This window comes from Gobio gobio, assembly GCF_949357685.1.
Source record: "Gobio gobio genome assembly, chromosome: 1".
NCBI lineage: Eukaryota > Metazoa > Chordata > Actinopteri > Cypriniformes > Gobionidae > Gobio > Gobio gobio.
In genome coordinates, this window is record NC_137097.1 from 30,770,763 (window position 1) to 30,788,394 (window position 17,632).

A 17,632-nucleotide genomic window follows, 5' to 3' on the forward strand; every position below is an offset into this window, starting at 1 on the left:
ATTCGGTGTGGATGCCCTCTTATATGAACAAAAGCATACAGCTATTGCTGTATCAGAATCAGACGCAGATAGAGACGTTTTGACTGATGAACATGAAGTCAATAAACATTTGCGACAATTGCGACAATTTATACATTATCTGTGTTCTTCTAGACACCTCAGGTATTTTCATAAGAATAAAGTACACAGTAAATTCCCCAGTGTTGAATTAACACCGCTCGGTGTTCATATGGGAACCACCAGCAGGGTGTTAAAGTAACACTGAAGTGTTAAAGTAACACTGAAGCAGTGTTAGAGTTAATTAGATACTTAAGTGATTAATTGAGTGATGATTGTTTGATTATTGAAGACACCTGATGATAATGCGCAGAACCCTAACCCTAACTGACTTCAGCCACAGCTTTAGATGCAATCAACTGAAGATAAAAGAAGACATTAAATCTCTCTATCTATGCCATATGAACACTGAGCGGTATTAATTCAACACCGGGGAATTAATACCGTGTCAATGCTGTTAAACTGAATGTGCGAGGCAAACTGTCTGCTTAACAGCTCACTGAAATAAGTATGCGCTGTTTATCTTTTAATCAGTTTAGGGCCATTCATACAGGATGCATTTTCGCAGTTAAAACCAGTGCAGGTCTAGAGACGCATTTTTTAAAAGTGATTTAATCTTGAGTGCCGTGTTTTAGAAAGCTGCATCATGCATGCTACTCTGCAGAGGTATGGAAGTGAGATGCGAGCGCAACATTCAAACAGGTCTAGGTTGATGTTTACATTTGAAAATGATAGAAAAGTAGGAAATGAAAAAACACATTCTTTGTAGCATTTAATTGTCCCTTTTCCTGCAATTAAAATTGCATTCATAACATATAAGCTTCCATTCTGTTTTCTTTCCAAATTATCACTGGAGAGTAGAAAAGTAAAAATCTTAGCATTTTATTTAACCCCTTTAGTGTCGAGGATCGCCGACAGCCCCAGATTACTGTTGTTCAACATCCACTGCTCGTTAAAACATCACACTCTTATAGAGGTCGACCGATTCATAATTTTTGCCGATTAATCGGCACCGATAGTTGATTGGTGGAACAATCGGTTATCGGCAAAAATCCACACCGATAGTTTTTCCGTGATGCGTCTGTTGCTGGAGCGGCTGAGACGGAAGCGCTGTCATTACACAGTACGAGAGCTCTGAGAAGGATCTGCTGGCAGTATATAGCATGAGAGCGGCCTCTAGAGGCGGAAAAAAAACTCACTGACGCCTTGTGTTTACATTCACACGTGAGTCTGCTCGCTGCACGGAAAGCACACGCTGCACAGAGAGCGCTAACACATCAGATGCGCGTTTAAAACACGACAGTCTATTCGGAATGACTTATGAGCAGCAGCCTTTTTATTCTGTGTATGTCAAAATGCTCCACTTGCCAAAATGGGGGGTGACAGGCAAAGGGTTAAAGCTAAAATAAGACTTTCAACAAAAATGTCATCCAATTCACACAGGATGCGTTTTTGCTGTTAAAAACACGAGACATCCATCCATCCATCCATCCATCCATCCATCCAGTGTATCACCCACCCCCCAACGCCAAAAAAAAAAAAACAAGCCCACCAAGGATATCTGCAAGCCCTTCTATAGATGCCTAGAACAGGGCCTGGTCCAGAATAATGCATTAGTTAAGCATTAATTAATGATTAACTTGTTCACAATTAAGCATTAGTTAAGCATAAATAAACAAGTAATTGATTCAAGATTCAAGATTCAAGAGTTTTATTTGTCACATACACAGTTATATACACAATATACAACTGGCAGTGAAATGTAAACAGGTCCGCTCCATGGACAGTGCAAATAACAGTTACAAGAAATTAAAATGGAAATAGAATAAAATTAGAATAAAAAGTATTAACATAAGTAGAATTATAAATAAATCAAGTAAAAGATAAAAATAGGAAATAAGATAAAAATACAAATATAAAAATAAAAATATAAAAATAAGTGGATATGATAAGTGAGATAAACTGTAGACTTAAAAATAAGTGGTTAAAGGTCCCATGGCATGGCATTTTTCTATTATTTTATAATGTTTCCTGAGGTGTACTTATATTGTTAGTATGACTTTTACATCATAAAATGTCATAATTTAGAAATAAAAGGCATTTTTTCAATACTGATGTTTGCCCTGTGGCTGAATGCCCTGCTTCAAGAGGCGTGTCTACTGTGAGACTTCAGTAAAAACGCCCACTGTTGTGATTGGCTGACATCTTTGTATTTTAAATGAGCGGAGGGGGCGTGGTTTAACTTGGTCTATGAGGCACGAGCAGGCACGAGCTGCTGCCAGAGAGACGGATGGACCTGAGTTCACTTCACATCAGTTCTCAGCATGTCTGAACTGTTGTAGTTACAGCATATACTTCAGGTTATTAGTCTATTTCTAGTCGGAGGGACTGTCACTCATGTCAGAAAGTTAGTAACTTTAGTAAATTATGGATCAGCGCTGACTGGAGACGCGAACCGTTTAGAACGATTCAGTCCGATTTGGTGAACTGATTCGGTTCACTAAAAAGAACCGGTTCAAAAGAAAGATCGTTCGCGAACCGGACATCACTAACGTACCAGAGACGGAGATCAGCGATTGCTAACAAAGTTATTTATAGTAACTACTAAGTTATGAGAGCACTGTCAGTCAGCGCGAGTTTATTGTGTTTGTATCTGAGAGTTCTGAATAAACACGAGTCCCAGTCACACCGAGCCCGTATTCATCATTATTACCAACTTTGTAACATGCAAAGTACCATTACAGCTGTCGAGATGAACGAGTTAAAAGTAAGTGTTGATAATAGCATTATTTTTAAAATAAAATAAAAGCGTCAGTGACGCGCGTTGAGTAAGTTACACAGCGCAAACAAAGACACAACAGCAGTAATCGAATGTAATTCAGTTTATTGTGGGGCTAGGCTGGCTAGCCCGAATATGCTCACGCTTACCCCCCTTCTGCTTAATCTCACGCCGCATTTGGTGCCTCCGCTGTGGGCCAGATGCAGTACTGGGGGTCGGGGATGTTGAAGGCCGACCGGTCAGCTCGAGCTTCGGCGTGTGTGAGGCCGATGTTGAGCAGAAACTCATGACTGTATGCACATTTTAGAACCGATAGACGCGACGAGGACGTACAAAAACACTGACTCACAAGATAGAAAACACGAAAACACCGTTCTGTCTGGAGAGAGAGAAGCCGCATTGTGTGCACGAATAATAAATAATTAGCTACACATCAGAAATTACTGATCACAGATCAGAAGGAACTGAAAAAAGACTTCTGTTTTCATTTGTACATCCAAACTGCCAGCATTCACTCGTTCACAAGGAATGATCTCTCGAGCGTTTGCATGGGCGTGCCAGATTCTCTGGGCGGAGGAAAGGGAGGTAACCGTTCCTGCTTGGACGTCAAACCAGGAGACTTCAGGATTGGCTCGTCTGGCCTGTCATTTTCTCAAAGGCAGAGAGAGACAGCCAGAACTCAGGTTTACACTGAGCAACATTTCTATCCACTTGGGGACAATATTCAGGCTAGGGGAACTCATATTAATGTTGAAAAACCTCATAAAATGAAAATTTCATGCCATGGGACCTTTAACATAAAATATATATATATGTATATATAAAGAAGTATAATGTGCAAGGTTTATTACAGGTTGTTACGCAGTAACAATAGGAACGTAAAGTGCAGTGCAATGGCAGTATGTGGATGTTAATGTTAAAAAACTGTATGTTTATGCGTGTGCGGGGTGAAGTGAAGTCACGTGACTGAGTTCAGGAGTCTGATGGCCTGGGGGAAGAAACTCCTCCTGAGTCTTTCAGTCTTTGCCATCAGGCTACGGAAGCGATGATGATTTACTTGTTTACAATTATGGATGGACACATCAGTAATCAATGATTAACTTAATATATAGTAAGGGCATATTAGCCATTATATACAAATATTATTAAACATTTGAAAGATACACATTTATACTATAAATTAATGATTAACTGAATGTACAGGAAACGCCTTTTAGCCATTACTTACAACTTAATAAGCCATATATTATTTTTGTGTAGTGATGAAATTAGATTTCTATGCTATTCTGTTAACTGAACAATAAGCTAGTAGTTATGTTTAATTACTGCTGGTTTTGCTGTTATAAATTGCTAAAATAGTGTAATAAAGACAATTTGACCTCCTGTTAACATTATTAATTATGGCACTTATTGAGTGATATTTAAGTTTATTGACCAGAATAAGCTAATAATTAAGGCTAAACTATAATTTAATACAGTACACTGTAAAAAATGTAAGGCCTCTCCAATTCAACATTTTCTAGTGAGCGATCACATCTAAATTTTTCAATTGGCCAAATTGAATTTCTGTGAATTGAATTTTATCCATTGTGGCAACAGTCTAATAATATGTTTAGCCAATGGAAAATTTTAATTTACCAACACAGTAAAAAATGTCAGGCCTCTCCAATTTAAAATTTTCTAGTGACCGATCACATCTAAATTTTTCAGTTGGCCAAATTGATTTTCTGTGAATTGATAAAATTTTATTCACAGAAATTCAATTTGGCCAACTAAAAAATGTAGATGTCATCGGTCACTAGAAAATTTTGAATTGGAGAAATGTTTTACAGTGAAACTGTGAGATTGGTCCAATTAAATGTTTTAAATTGTAGTCACAATTGTTTATTTCTCACTGCCCAAAAGACAAAAATGACTAAAAGCATAGCCTAAATATATTAAGCAAAATACAGAACACAGACAACAGGGTTGATATTTTATCATATTACTTTATTAACAAGTAAACACAGGGTATTTGGTGAAAATACCTTATTTTCAATAAGGAAAAACTCTGAATACATTCAATAAGTCTTCTGCATAACAGGATGTCTTAATGTGGTGAAGAAAACGCGGCACTGCATAGGCTAAAAACCTGCAAATAAAAATAAAAAACTAACATTAATGACAAAGTTCCCCTGCATCACATCTGGCAAATGACAGAACAGAAGTTACTTCATTATATTATGAGGATGAGATGAATTAATGGATGAATAAGAAAATCACGAGCTTGACGTGTTTGATATTAAAAGGCAATAACTCAAGCCCTGAAAGAGGCCGACTCCAAATGCAATCTAACGGCACCGGGTCGCATGGCACACATATCACACAAATTACTTAATTAACTTATTACCTATTATTTTAGAAAGATAAGACATGAGGAAAATAAAACTATTGGCTACCATTAGAGCATAGCTGTCAATCTTCCCGATTTTTCCAGGTTTCTCGCGTATTTTAGCTCTTTTCCCGCTGTCTTCCCGTTTTAGTATTTTCCCGTAAAATATCCCGTATTTTTACGTTCTGATTGTGTTAACTCAGAACACGCAACTATCTGTCTGTGAAGTGGCTTGCTCTTGGGTTGCTAGACCTCCAGTCAAGCAGGTGGCAGTACACAGACAGTAGCTTAGGCCAGTGTTTCCCAACCGGGGTGCCGTCTGACGAGAGCAGGGGTGCCGTGTAAAAGTCCTTTAAATATATATATTTTTTTGTTAAAATTTTTCAAATAATTCTCTCTTTGTAAACTTTGTTCATTGCATGCTGTATGTTCGAATATGACCAGTCATTTTCGCTGTCATCACCCGGGTTTAGTGCCAGAAGACGTGAATGAGAAGTCGCGCGCGCTGTGAGAAAATTTGTCTCTGTGCACTCATCCGAAAGCGCGCACACGTCTCACAGCGCGCAAATATTGTTCTCTTTCAAGTGTTGCTCTTGAACGGACAAACTCATGCAAAAAAGTATGTCAACATGTCCATCTTGATGAGTATTCTAGCAGACATAGTCTGTATATGCCTTAAAGGGTTAGTTCACCCAAAAATGAAAATTCTGTCATTAATTACTTACCCTCATGTCGTTCGACACCCGTAAGACCTCCATTGATCTTCGGAACACAAATGAAGATATTTTAGTTGAAATCTGAGGGCTCTGAAAGGCCTCCATTGGCACAATGCACGGTTCACTCTCAAGACCCTTAAAAGGTACTAAAGACATCGTTACAAAGTCCATCTCACTACAGTGGTTCTAAAATAACTTTATGAATCGGCAAGAATAGTTTTTGTGCGCAAAAAAACCCCCTAAATAACGACTTATATAGTGATGACGATTTCAAAACACGGCCTCATGAAGCTTCGAAGCGTTATGAATCAGTGAGTCGAACCATGATTCGGATCGCGTGTCAAACCGCCAAACTGCTGAAATTTGCCGATCCAAACTGCTGATTCGACTCAATGATTCATAACGCTTCGAAGCTTCATGATGCCTTGTTTTGAAATCGTCATCACTATATAAGTCGTTATTTAGGGTTTTTTTGCACACAAAAACTATTCTCGCCGATTCATAAAGTTATTTTAGAACCACTGTAGTGAGATGGACTTTGTAACGACGTCTTTAGTGAAAACTAATGTTAGACGTACCTGAAAAACCTGAAAAGCATAGTTTATTTTATTAGTATCTTTGCTCGATAGTATTTATTTGTGCTGCTGCTTGTATTTAAATGATTTGTTCTTATTATTTTCTTTATTTTTATTTGACAGCAGTCCTTTTTTCCCTGAACATAGCAAATACTTAACCGTACCAAAACGGTGAACCTAAAACCGTGATACAAACCGAACTGTGAGCAATCTGTACCGTTACACCCCTAGCGTAACATATGATAGGGGGTGCCACAAAATGGAGAACATTTTCAAAGGGTGCCATGACTGAAAAAAGGTTGGGAAACACTGGCTTAGGCTACTATCGAAGAAGAAGAAGACAGTTGCAGCGGCGGGGGCGGGAGGAAGAGGGAAAAGGAGCGGGAAGTAAACTTCAAGGAGAGTATAGATGAGTGTGATGTGCGATGATGGATCAGGACGCTGACGGCCAAAATCAAAATATGTTGTGTAGTTATATACTCTTTAGACTCTTTTTTTTTTAAGTTTGTGGGTAAGAATCGTCTAAAAAAAAAATCCCTTATTTTGTGGATGGATTCCGGGATATCTCCCTTATTTTCAATGTTCATTGTTGACAGCTATGCATTAGAGTAAACGAGGTAAACGAGCCTACGCATGAAACCAATGAATGCATAAACTCGTGATTCTACAAAATGTCTTTTAAACTTCATACCGCGTCATAAAGCAAAACTCTGGAGAATAATTTCAGTGCTAAATACTCACCAACGTCTTTGTGAGATGAATATCTGTATTCTCTTGGGAATGTCTGTTTCGGTCTTCAGCACCTGCTGGTTCTTTTCTTTTATTGTTTGATTATCATTCATATTTAGGCTTAAAGACCTAATGCACGTTTCTAATAGGATGTAATGTTAAGCATCAGATGTGTTTGCCCAAACGTTCACTTAAGACAAAACAGATGAATACTTTGCATGAATACTCGGCAAGACAGATATTTTGAAATGGGCTACTGTAATTCTGTGTGTATCTGAGCATTCAAGAGCAACGTACGGCGTTAAAGAGAGCTAATCTCAGGATCGTGCGCTGTCAGAGGTGTCTTTATGTGCACACACTTCGGGTGTGTCATGTGTCAGTAACACATTTGAGATATTGTTCATGGCTTATTGCACTTAATAACTCTTTATATCAAGCATGTCCTGCACTTAATTTCCTCATTCATGCATGTTCTATTCGTATAGACTACAAACCGAAACCAAACATCAGACGCAAGTGCTTTGCTTACGAAGGACAAGCGCAACTTTTTTTTATTAATATGGGCTATAATACTCGTTCTTTACTTTAAAAGCACTAGGCCTATGTTGTTGCAGAATCATTTACATCAGCATCAGAAAAACGATTATATTCACGGCTCTAGTCATCACCATCATCCTCCAGAGACTAGATTATGACATAATTTGGGGCAATTACACAAAAATCTAGTAAAGCATACAAACGGTTTAAACAATCATCTGTCTTCTGTTCCTCACGCCTTGTGTGCCGCCCTGTCAGAGAGGGAACACATCAACCCAGCGCATCAGCATCCAGAAACCGAATTATCTTGACACATAGCAGCCATAAAATGTCTTTAAAATAAGATGATATATTGGCAGAATCTGGAGTTACAAAACAAATAAACTGTTCCTGAATCTAGCTTAAGTCACAGTTTCCTTGCCTTTCCCGACACTGACCTGATTGTTGCTTGTGTGGATTGATATTATGGTCTGTTTGCACTTTGTAGAAAAGAAGTTTCTGAACCGAATGATACGAGAATCAGCAGGTGTTTCTGCGCCGAGAGTAAACAAAGAGACGATTCAAATAAATATTTAAGAAGCCCACGTCCGGGATTTTTCTATGCAAATTAATAAAACGGAGTGTCAATAAAATTAATTAATTTCAGTATTTATCATATTATGAATAAAAAATCTCGAAGCCCTTGGTATAATTTTTTCATTTACAGCAATAATCACAATGACCTGTTTTGATCATTTTTATGTCTATGACTACTTTGACTCTTAAAGGCGGCATGAAATCAAATTTTACAATTTGTATTTTTATATTAATATTGTAGTGTTTACTATAACTGATTTATCTGTGCACTTCATTATTTTTTAAAAATTTATTTACCCTTATAATCTTTAATCAAATATGTTAACTTTCCCTCCCCCATGAAACGACCTCTCTTCTCTCCCGGTCATGTGCTATGGCGCGAGGGCGGGGTTATCGCCCCGTCTCGTTTCTGCACCTCCTCTCATAAACCTGTCACTGATCGTGGTTAGGTGCATTTTTCTCGGTATACACAATACCTTCTTCAAGAAGGACTTGAGGCAAAAAGAGAGAAATATATGAGAAATAAAAGCTTTTTTTAATGTAAAAATTACTCAATATAGTCGGACGAACAGCTTATCGTGACGACTCGCACTGAGGAATGCAGCGTGTGAACGCGCTTACGGCGCGCCCCCCTTATAAGGGAGAGCTGAGAAAAAAGCTTTACAGAAATAAAGCCATAAAAGGCTTAAAATCAGTAAAATCTGTAGCATAAACCAGCGAAAAGTGAGGAAATATGCTCAGTAACATTATGTAGAAAAGATTTAGAAAGAAAATACATTTATGTAAGAGATAGATTAAGTTTTTCTCCACAACTGAGTGCAAACTTCAAATCTGCCTCCATTTTGTTAGCAACGCCCAACTTCCAACGATCCAATCAATTCCCGAAGGACGAAATCAAGCCTCGCCCTACATTTTTTTCTAATTTCAGAAGCCGTTTCAATCGGATATACGTCACAATAAGGAGAAAAAGACGATCTCAACTTCCGTTTCATGCCGACTTTAATCTCATAAATAGATTATGGACTTTAGCCGGGGTTTCACAGGCAGGTCACAGATGATGCTTATTTGAATGTAAAAATGCAGAAAGTTTTGTGTGATGGGTAGGTTTAGTGAAGGGGGATCGAATATACAGTTTGTACAGTATAACAATCATTGTGTGTGTGTTTGTGTGTTTCTAGTGTGGATCACGGAGGAGAGTTCAGGATTACATCAAGACTACACAAATGTAAGTCCTCAAGCACAGTTTTAGTGTTTGTTGTTTTGTTTGAAAAAGTGAACTGATCTACTATTTAAGCTTATTATTCTTCTTAGACTAAATCTCTAGATTAACTCCTCCTCCTGCTTACCCCTAAGGCATCCAAGATGTAGGTGTCTTCGTTTCTTCAGTAGAACACAAATGAAGATTTTTAACTCCAACCGTTGCTGTGTGTCACTCATATAATGCTTGTCAATGGGGTCGAATTCTATTAGAGTAAAAAAAACATGGACAGACAACTTCAAATTAAACCCTGCGGCTCGTGACGACACATTGATGTCTTAAGACACGAAACGATCGGTTTCTGAGAGAAACCGAATGGTATTTATGCAATTAATTTCACCTCATATCAGACGAACGCTTTAGCTCTCCAGACTGCCATCACTTCCCGTGAGTGAGGTCAAAATAGCGGCCGGGTCATAGATATGTATACGTAGATTCCTCATTCGAGCGATCCACACCATGATCCACGCAGGCACTAATGAGGTATCTATGTATATGTCTATGACCCGGCCAGAATTTTTACCTCACTCACGGGAAGTGATGGCAGTCTGCAGAGCGTTCGTCTGATATGAGGTGATATATTTGCATAAATACCATTGGGTTTCTTTTAGAAACCGATCGTTTCGTGTCTTAAGACATCAATGTGTCGTCACGAGCTGCAGGGTTTAATTTGAAGTTGCCTGTCCATGTTTTTTTTACTCTAATAGAATTTGTCTCCATTGACAAGCATTATATGAGTGACACACAGCAACGGTTGGAGTTAAAAATCTTCATTTGTGTTCTACTGAAGAAACGAAGACACCTACATCTTGGATGCCTTAGGGGTAAGCAGATAAACTTTTGGGTTTCGTTTTTGGGTGAACTATCCCTTTAACTCTACATCCACCAAACTCACACTGTGTCATAACTACATGCGACTCAACACCACGTCATTTGCCATGTTTTGTGTTATTGTTCAAGCCGCAACGTCGCAGAAATAGAAACCGTTTCTAAAATAGATTTTTTTTATCTTTATCTTTTCAACTGAGCCGACACTGATGGGTATGGAGGACCAGGAGTGACACTTAAAAATAAAATGAAGAATCAATTTATCAATTTAATAATTCAAACATAAAAATCTATCTAAATAAATCACTTTTAAATGGACAAATTAATAGATATATTTAAAGTTGTTTATTTCATGTTTTTTAAATGTAGTTTAATAAAACAATAAAACAATACATTTACAAAAACATTTTAAATGTATAAATAAATAGACACATTAAAAACTGTTTATTTAATTCATGTTTTAAAACGTATATTAATAAAACAATACAAAGTACATTAATAAATCATTTTAAATGCACATTTTAAATAGCTTTTCTCTCCAATTGCTTTTCTTCATAGACAGGATGTTCAAATGAGCCACGCCTGTTCAAACTACAACTGTCAAAATTCAAAATTTGACAGTTGATGAGGCTCATTAGACTCATTTAAGCTTTCCATCCATCTATCCATCCATCCATCCATCCATCCATCCATCTATCTATCACCTTAGCGACCACCCAGAGTATCCTAGCAAATGCATAGCAACACCCTAGTAATGTACCCGAGTACTAGCAACACCCTAGTAACCACCGAGAATACCTTAGCAACTCGCTAGCAACTGCGCAGCAACACCCTAGCAACCACCCCAAGTACCTAGCAACCGCCCGCCTAGGAACATCCTAGCAACCACCCTGAGTACCCTAGCAACCACCTTGAGTACCTTAGCAACTGCGCAATATCACCCTAGCAACCACCCCAAGTACCTAGCAACCGCCTAGGAAGATCCTAACAAACAGTCTGAGTACCCTAGCAACCGCACAGCAACACCCTAGAAACCACCCCAAGTACCCTAGCAACCGCATAACAACAACCTAGCAACCACCCTAAGTACCCTAGCAACCGCCTAGGAACATCCTAGCAAACAGCCTGAGTACCCTAGCAAACCGCACAGCAACACCCTGGCAACCACCCCAAGTACCCTAGCAACTGCATAACACCCTAGCAACCATCTTGAGTGCCCTAGGAACTGCACAGCAAAACCCTAGCAACCACCCAAGTACCTAGCAACCGCCTAGGAACATCCTAGCAAACAGCCTGAGTACCCTAGTAACCACACAGCAACACCCTAGCAACCACCCCAAGTACCCTAGCAACCGCATAACAACAACCTAGCAACCACCCCAAGTACCCTAGCAACCGCATAACAACAACCTAGCAACCACCCTAAGTACCCTAGCAACCGCCTAGGAACATCCTAGCAAACAGCCTGAGTACCCTAGCAACCGCACAGCAACACCCTAGCAGCTACCCCAAGTACCCTAGCAACCACCTCCAGTACCCTAGCAACTACTCGACAACAGCCTAGCAACCACCCCAAGTTCCTAGCAAACCGCCTAGGAACATCCTAGTAACCACCCTGAGTACCCTAGCAACCACATAGAAACACCCTAGCAACCACCTTGAGTACCCTAGCAACTGCAAAACAAAACCCTAGCAACCACCCCAAGTACCTAGCAACCGCATAACACCCTAGCAACCACCTCCAGTACCCTAGCAACTACTCGGCAACAGCCTAGCAACCACCCCAAGTTCCTAGCAATTTCAATTTTCAAGAGTTTTATTTGTCACATACACAGTTATATACACAATATACAACTGGCAGTGAAATGTAAACAGGTCCGCTCCATGGACAGTGCAAATAACAGTTACAAGAAATTAAAATAGAAATAGAATAAAATTAGAATAAAAAGTATTAACATAAGTAGAATTATAAATAAATCAAGTAAAAGATAAAAATAGGAAATAAGATAAAAATAAAAATATAAAAAATATGTGGATATGATAAGTGAGATAAACTGTAGACTTAAAAATAAGTGGTTAACATAAAATATATAATATGTATATATAAAGAAGTATAATGTGCAAGGTTTATTACAGGTTGTTACGCAGTAACAATAGGAAAGTAAAGTGCAGTGCAATGGCAGTATGTGGATGTTAATGTTTAAACTGTATGTTTATGCGTGTGCGGGGTGAAGTGAAGTCACGTGACTGAGTTCAGGAGTCTGATGGCCTGGGGGAAGAAACTCCTCCTGAGTCTTTCAGTCTTTGCCATCAGGCTACGGAAGCGCTTACCAGATGGCAGCAGGGTGAAGTGAGAGTTTGCAGGGTGATTAATGTCTCTGATGATTTTGGTAGCTCTACCTCTGCAGCGTTTGGTGTAGATGTCCTGCAGAGACGGGAGAGCTGAGCCTGAGATGCGCTCGGATAAGCGCACCACTCTTTGCAGGGCTTTGCAGTCGTGACTGGTGCTGTTCCCGTACCACGCTGTGATGCACTGAGTCAGGACACTTTCTATCGCCCCTCGATAGAAAGTTTTCAGGATGGCTGGTGAAACCCTGAATTTCCTCAGCTGGCGCAGGTGGTACAGTCTTTGCCTGGCTTTTTTCACCTGTGTCTGGATGTGTGTAGTCCAGGTCAGATCCTCGGAGATGTTCACACCCAGGTATTTGAAGCTGCTCACTCTCTCTACCGGTGTCCCGCTGATCATGAGAGGGGAGTATGACCGATGCTGTCTCTTCCTGAAGTCCACAATCAGTTCTTTGGTCTTGTTAACATTCAGAGAGAGACAGTTGTCCTGGCACCATGATGTCAGTTGCTCCACTTCGTCCAAGTATGCCGTCTCATTGTTGTTGGAGATGAGACCCAGGACAACAGTATCATCAGCAAACTTGATGATAGAGGTGGAGCTGTGTGTGGACAAACAGTCATGGGTGTAGAGAGAGTAGAGCAGGGGACTCAGCACACAGCCCTGTGGAGCTCCAACACTCAGGGTGATGGAGGTGGAGGTGAACTGGCCTACTCTCACCGCCTGGGGTCTGCCAGTGAGGAAATCTTCAATCCAGAGGCAGAGAGAAGAATTCAGGCCTAGATCCAGGAGTTTGTGTGTTAGCTTAATGGGAACTATGGTGTTAAAGGCTGAGCTATAGTCAATAAATAGCAGCCTGACATAGTTCCCACTTTTGCTGTCGATGTGAGTGAGGCAGGAGTGAAGGACGTGAGAAATGGCATCTTCAGTCGATCTATTGGGACGATAGGCAAACTGAAGAGGGTCCAAAGTGTCAGGAATGGAGGAGCAAATGTTGTTTTTAATGAGTCTCTCAAAGACCTTCATGACTAAAGATGTGAGAGCCACTGGACGATAGTCATTTAGGCAAGAGGGTTTACTGATCTTAGGTACAGGGATGATGGAGGAAAAATACTCAAATCTGTCTGGATGATCAGGATACGGCTGCCTCTGATCCACACACGTCACCTTTCTGTTCTCCTCAGACAGGACGAGTGCAGTGTTTGCAACCGCCTAGGAACATCCTAGAAACCACCCTGAGTACCCTAGCAACCACATAGAAACACCCTAGCAACAACCTTGAGTATCCTAGCAACTGCAAAGCAACACCCTAGCAACCACCCCAAGTACCTAGCAACCACCTAGGAAGATCCTAGCAAACAGCCTGAGTACCCTAGCAACCGCATAACAACAACCTAGCAACCACCCTAAGTACCCTAGCAACCGCCTAGGAACATCCTAGCAAATAGCCTGAGTACCCTAGCAACCGCACAGCAACACCCTAGCAACCACCCCAATTACCTAGCAACCGCTTAGGAACATCCTAGCAACCACCCTGAGTACCCTACCAACCACATAGAAACACCCTAGCAACCACCTTGAGTACCCTAGCAACTGCACAGCAACACCCTAGCAACCACCCTGAGTACTCTAGCAACCACCTTGAGTACCCTAGCAACTGCAAAGCAACACCCTAGCAAGTACCTAGCAACCACCTAGGAAGATCCTAGCAAACAGCCTGAGTACCCTAGCAACCGCATAACAACAACCTAGCAACCACCCTAAGTACCCTAGCAACCGCCTAGGAACATCCTAGCAAATAGCCTGAGTACCCTAGCAACCGCACAGCAACACCCTAGCAACCACCCCAATTACCTAGCAACCGCTTAGGAACATCCTAGCAACCACCCTGAGTACCCTACCAACCACATAGAAACACCCTAGCAACCACCTTGAGTACCCTAGCAACTGCACAGCAACACCCTAGCAACCACCCCAAGTACCTAGCAACCGCCTAGGAACATCCTAGCAACCACCCTGAGTACCCTAGCAACCACCTTGAGTACCCTAGTAACTGCGCAGCAACACCCTAGCAACCACCCCAAGTACCTAGCAACCGCCTAGGAAGATCCTAACAAACAGCCTGAGTACCCTAGCAACCGCATAACAACAACCTAGCAACCACCCTAAGGATCCTAGCAACCACCTAGGAACATCTTAGCAAACAGCCTGAGTACCCTAGCAAATGCACAGCAACACCTTAGCAAACCACCCCAAGTATCCTAGCAACCGCTTAACACCCTAGCAACCATCTCGAGTACCCTAGCAACTACTCAGCAACAACCTAGCAACCACCCCAAGTACCTAGCAACCACATAGAAACACCCTAGCAACCACTTTGAGTACCCTAGCAACTGCACAGCAACACCCTAGCAACCACCCCAAGTACCTAGCAACCGCCTAGGAAGATCCTAGCAAACAGCCTGAGTACCCTAGCAACCGCCTAGGATCATCCTAGCAACCAACCTGAATACCCTAGCAACCACATAGAAACACCCTAACAACCACATCGAGTACCCTAGCAACTAGTCAGCAACACCCTAGCAACCAGCTCAAGTACCAAGCAACCGCCTAGGAACATCCTAGCAACCACATAGAAACACCCTAACAACCGCATTGAGTACCCTAGCAACTGCACAGCAACACCCTAGCAACCACCCCAAGTACCTAGCAACCGCCTAGGAAGATCCTAGCAAAGAGCCTGAGTACCCTAGCAACTGCATAACAACAACCTAGCAACCACCCTAAGTACCCTAGCAACCGCACAGCAACATCCTAGCAACCACCCCAAGTACCCTAGCAACAGCATAACACCCTAGCAACCACACCAAGTACCCTAGCAACCGTATTACACCCTAGCAAACCGCCTCGAGTACCATAGCAACTACTCAGCAACACCCTAGCAACCAGCTCAAGTATCAAGCAACCGCTTAGGATCATCCTAGCAACCAACCTGAATACCCTAGCAACCACATAGAAACACCCTAACAACCACCTTGAGTACCCTAGCAACTGCACAGAAACACCCTAGCAACCACCCCAAGTACCTAGCAACCGCCAAGGAACATCCTAGCAACCACCCTGAGTACCCTAGCAACCACATAGAAACACCCTAACAACCACCTTGAGTACCCTAGCAACTGCACAGCAACACCCTAGCAACCACCCCAAGTACCTAGCAACCACCTTGGAAGATCTTAGCAAACAGCCTGAGTACCCTAGCAAACGCACAGCAACACCTTAGCAAACCACCCCAAGTATCCTAGCAACCGCACAGCAACATCCTAGCAACCACCCCAAGTACCCTAGCAACCGCATAACACCCTAGCAACCACCTCGAGTACCCTAGCAACTACTCAGCACCACCTTAGCAACCACCCCAAGTACCTAGCAACCGCCTAGGAACATCCTAGCAACCATCCTGAGTACCCTAGCAACCACATAGAAACACCCTAGCAACCACCCCAAGTACCTAGCAACCGCCTAGGCACATCCTAGCAACCATCCTGAGTAGCCTAGCAACCGCACAGCAACACCCTAGCAACCACCCCAAGTACCCTAGCAACCACCTCGAGTACCCTAGCAACTACTCAGCAACACCCTAGCAACCACCCCAAGTACCTAGCAACCGCATAGGAACATCCTAGTAACCACCCAGAGTACCCTGGCAACCACCCAGAGTACCCTAGCAACCACATAGCAACACTAGAATCAGTCAGTCTATAGATCTACATTTGCATCTGAACTTAAGCTCAGAGCTTCACTTTCCATGAGACCAAATCAAACACTGATTGTTGCCACTGTGGAAAATGACTCCTCAAACTGTGGGACGTTTAATATTCAGGAAAAGTGTCATGTGATTTTCAGAGAGAACATTACAAATCTACACATTTCAATAAATATTTTCATATTTTTTTAGGAATGGTTTCAAATGCTTGTGAAACTGAAACTTGTATTATTTTGCATATGACGGAGATTAAGAGTAAAAGCAGCTCCATGTTATATTTCTAATAACTGAAATATTGTTGAGTATAATAAACCCTGTAGATGATTTGCTCCACCCGCTCCACCCCTGCTCTATTGCCTTCAAAACATTCACACTTTGAGCTTTTACAACTCTCACACTCTCAAACGTTTGTGTTGAATGTTTTTATCCAGTTGTAAATGTTGAGTTGTGATGTGTGTGTTCTTGTGTTCAGACGCCTGTGATCTCACACTGGATCCAAACACAGCAAACACTCTCCTCCGTCTGTCTGAGGAGAACAGAAAGGTGACGCGTGTGTATCAGAGGCAGCCGTATCCTGATCATCCAGACAGATTTGAGTATTGTCCTCAGGTTCTGTGTAGAGAGAGTCTGACTGGACGCTGTTACTGGGAGGCGGAATGGACTGGAGGAGATGTTCATATATCAGTGGCTTATAAAGGAATCGAGAGGAAAGGAGGGAGTGACTGTTGGTTTGGACTGAATGAGAAGTCCTGGAGTCTGAGCTGCTCTGATCACAGACTCACTGTCCGTCACAATAATAACTCCACTGCTGTCTCTAGTAACTCCACTGCTGTCTCTGCTTCTGCTTCTGCTGCTGCTGCTGCTTCTGCCTCCTGTAAGAGAGTTGGAGTGTTTGTGGACGTGTCGGCCGGCACTCTGTCCTTCTACAGCGTCTCTGACACACACACACTCACACACTTACACACATTCACACACACATTCACTGAACCCCTCTGTGCTGGATTTAGAGTTGATTCTTTATACTCTTCAGTGTCTCTGTGTCACATTAAACAACACACACACACACACACACACACACACACACACACTAACTGAT

The 17,632-nt window shown here is 41.6% G+C and overlaps 1 protein-coding gene across 2 annotated transcripts in view; it reads left to right on the plus strand.

Moving 5' to 3' along the window:
- The window catches only part of LOC307125786 (NACHT, LRR and PYD domains-containing protein 3-like), a 73,267-nt gene that overhangs the window by 38,986 nt on the left and 16,649 nt on the right, over window positions 1–17,632 (plus strand). Inside the window, exons 10-11 of one of the 2 annotated variants that reach the window (XM_079815901.1) lie at window positions 9,519–9,565; window positions 17,009–17,632. The exon at window positions 17,009–17,632 is cut by the window's right edge and continues 140 nt beyond it. In XM_079815901.1, the coding sequence (XP_079672027.1) occupies window positions 9,519–9,565; window positions 17,009–17,631 (670 nt within the window). In that variant the 3' untranslated portion in view covers window position 17,632. The remainder of the gene's footprint in view (window positions 1–9,518; window positions 9,566–17,008) is intronic. The other variant, XM_079815902.1, reaches the window with a different exon arrangement.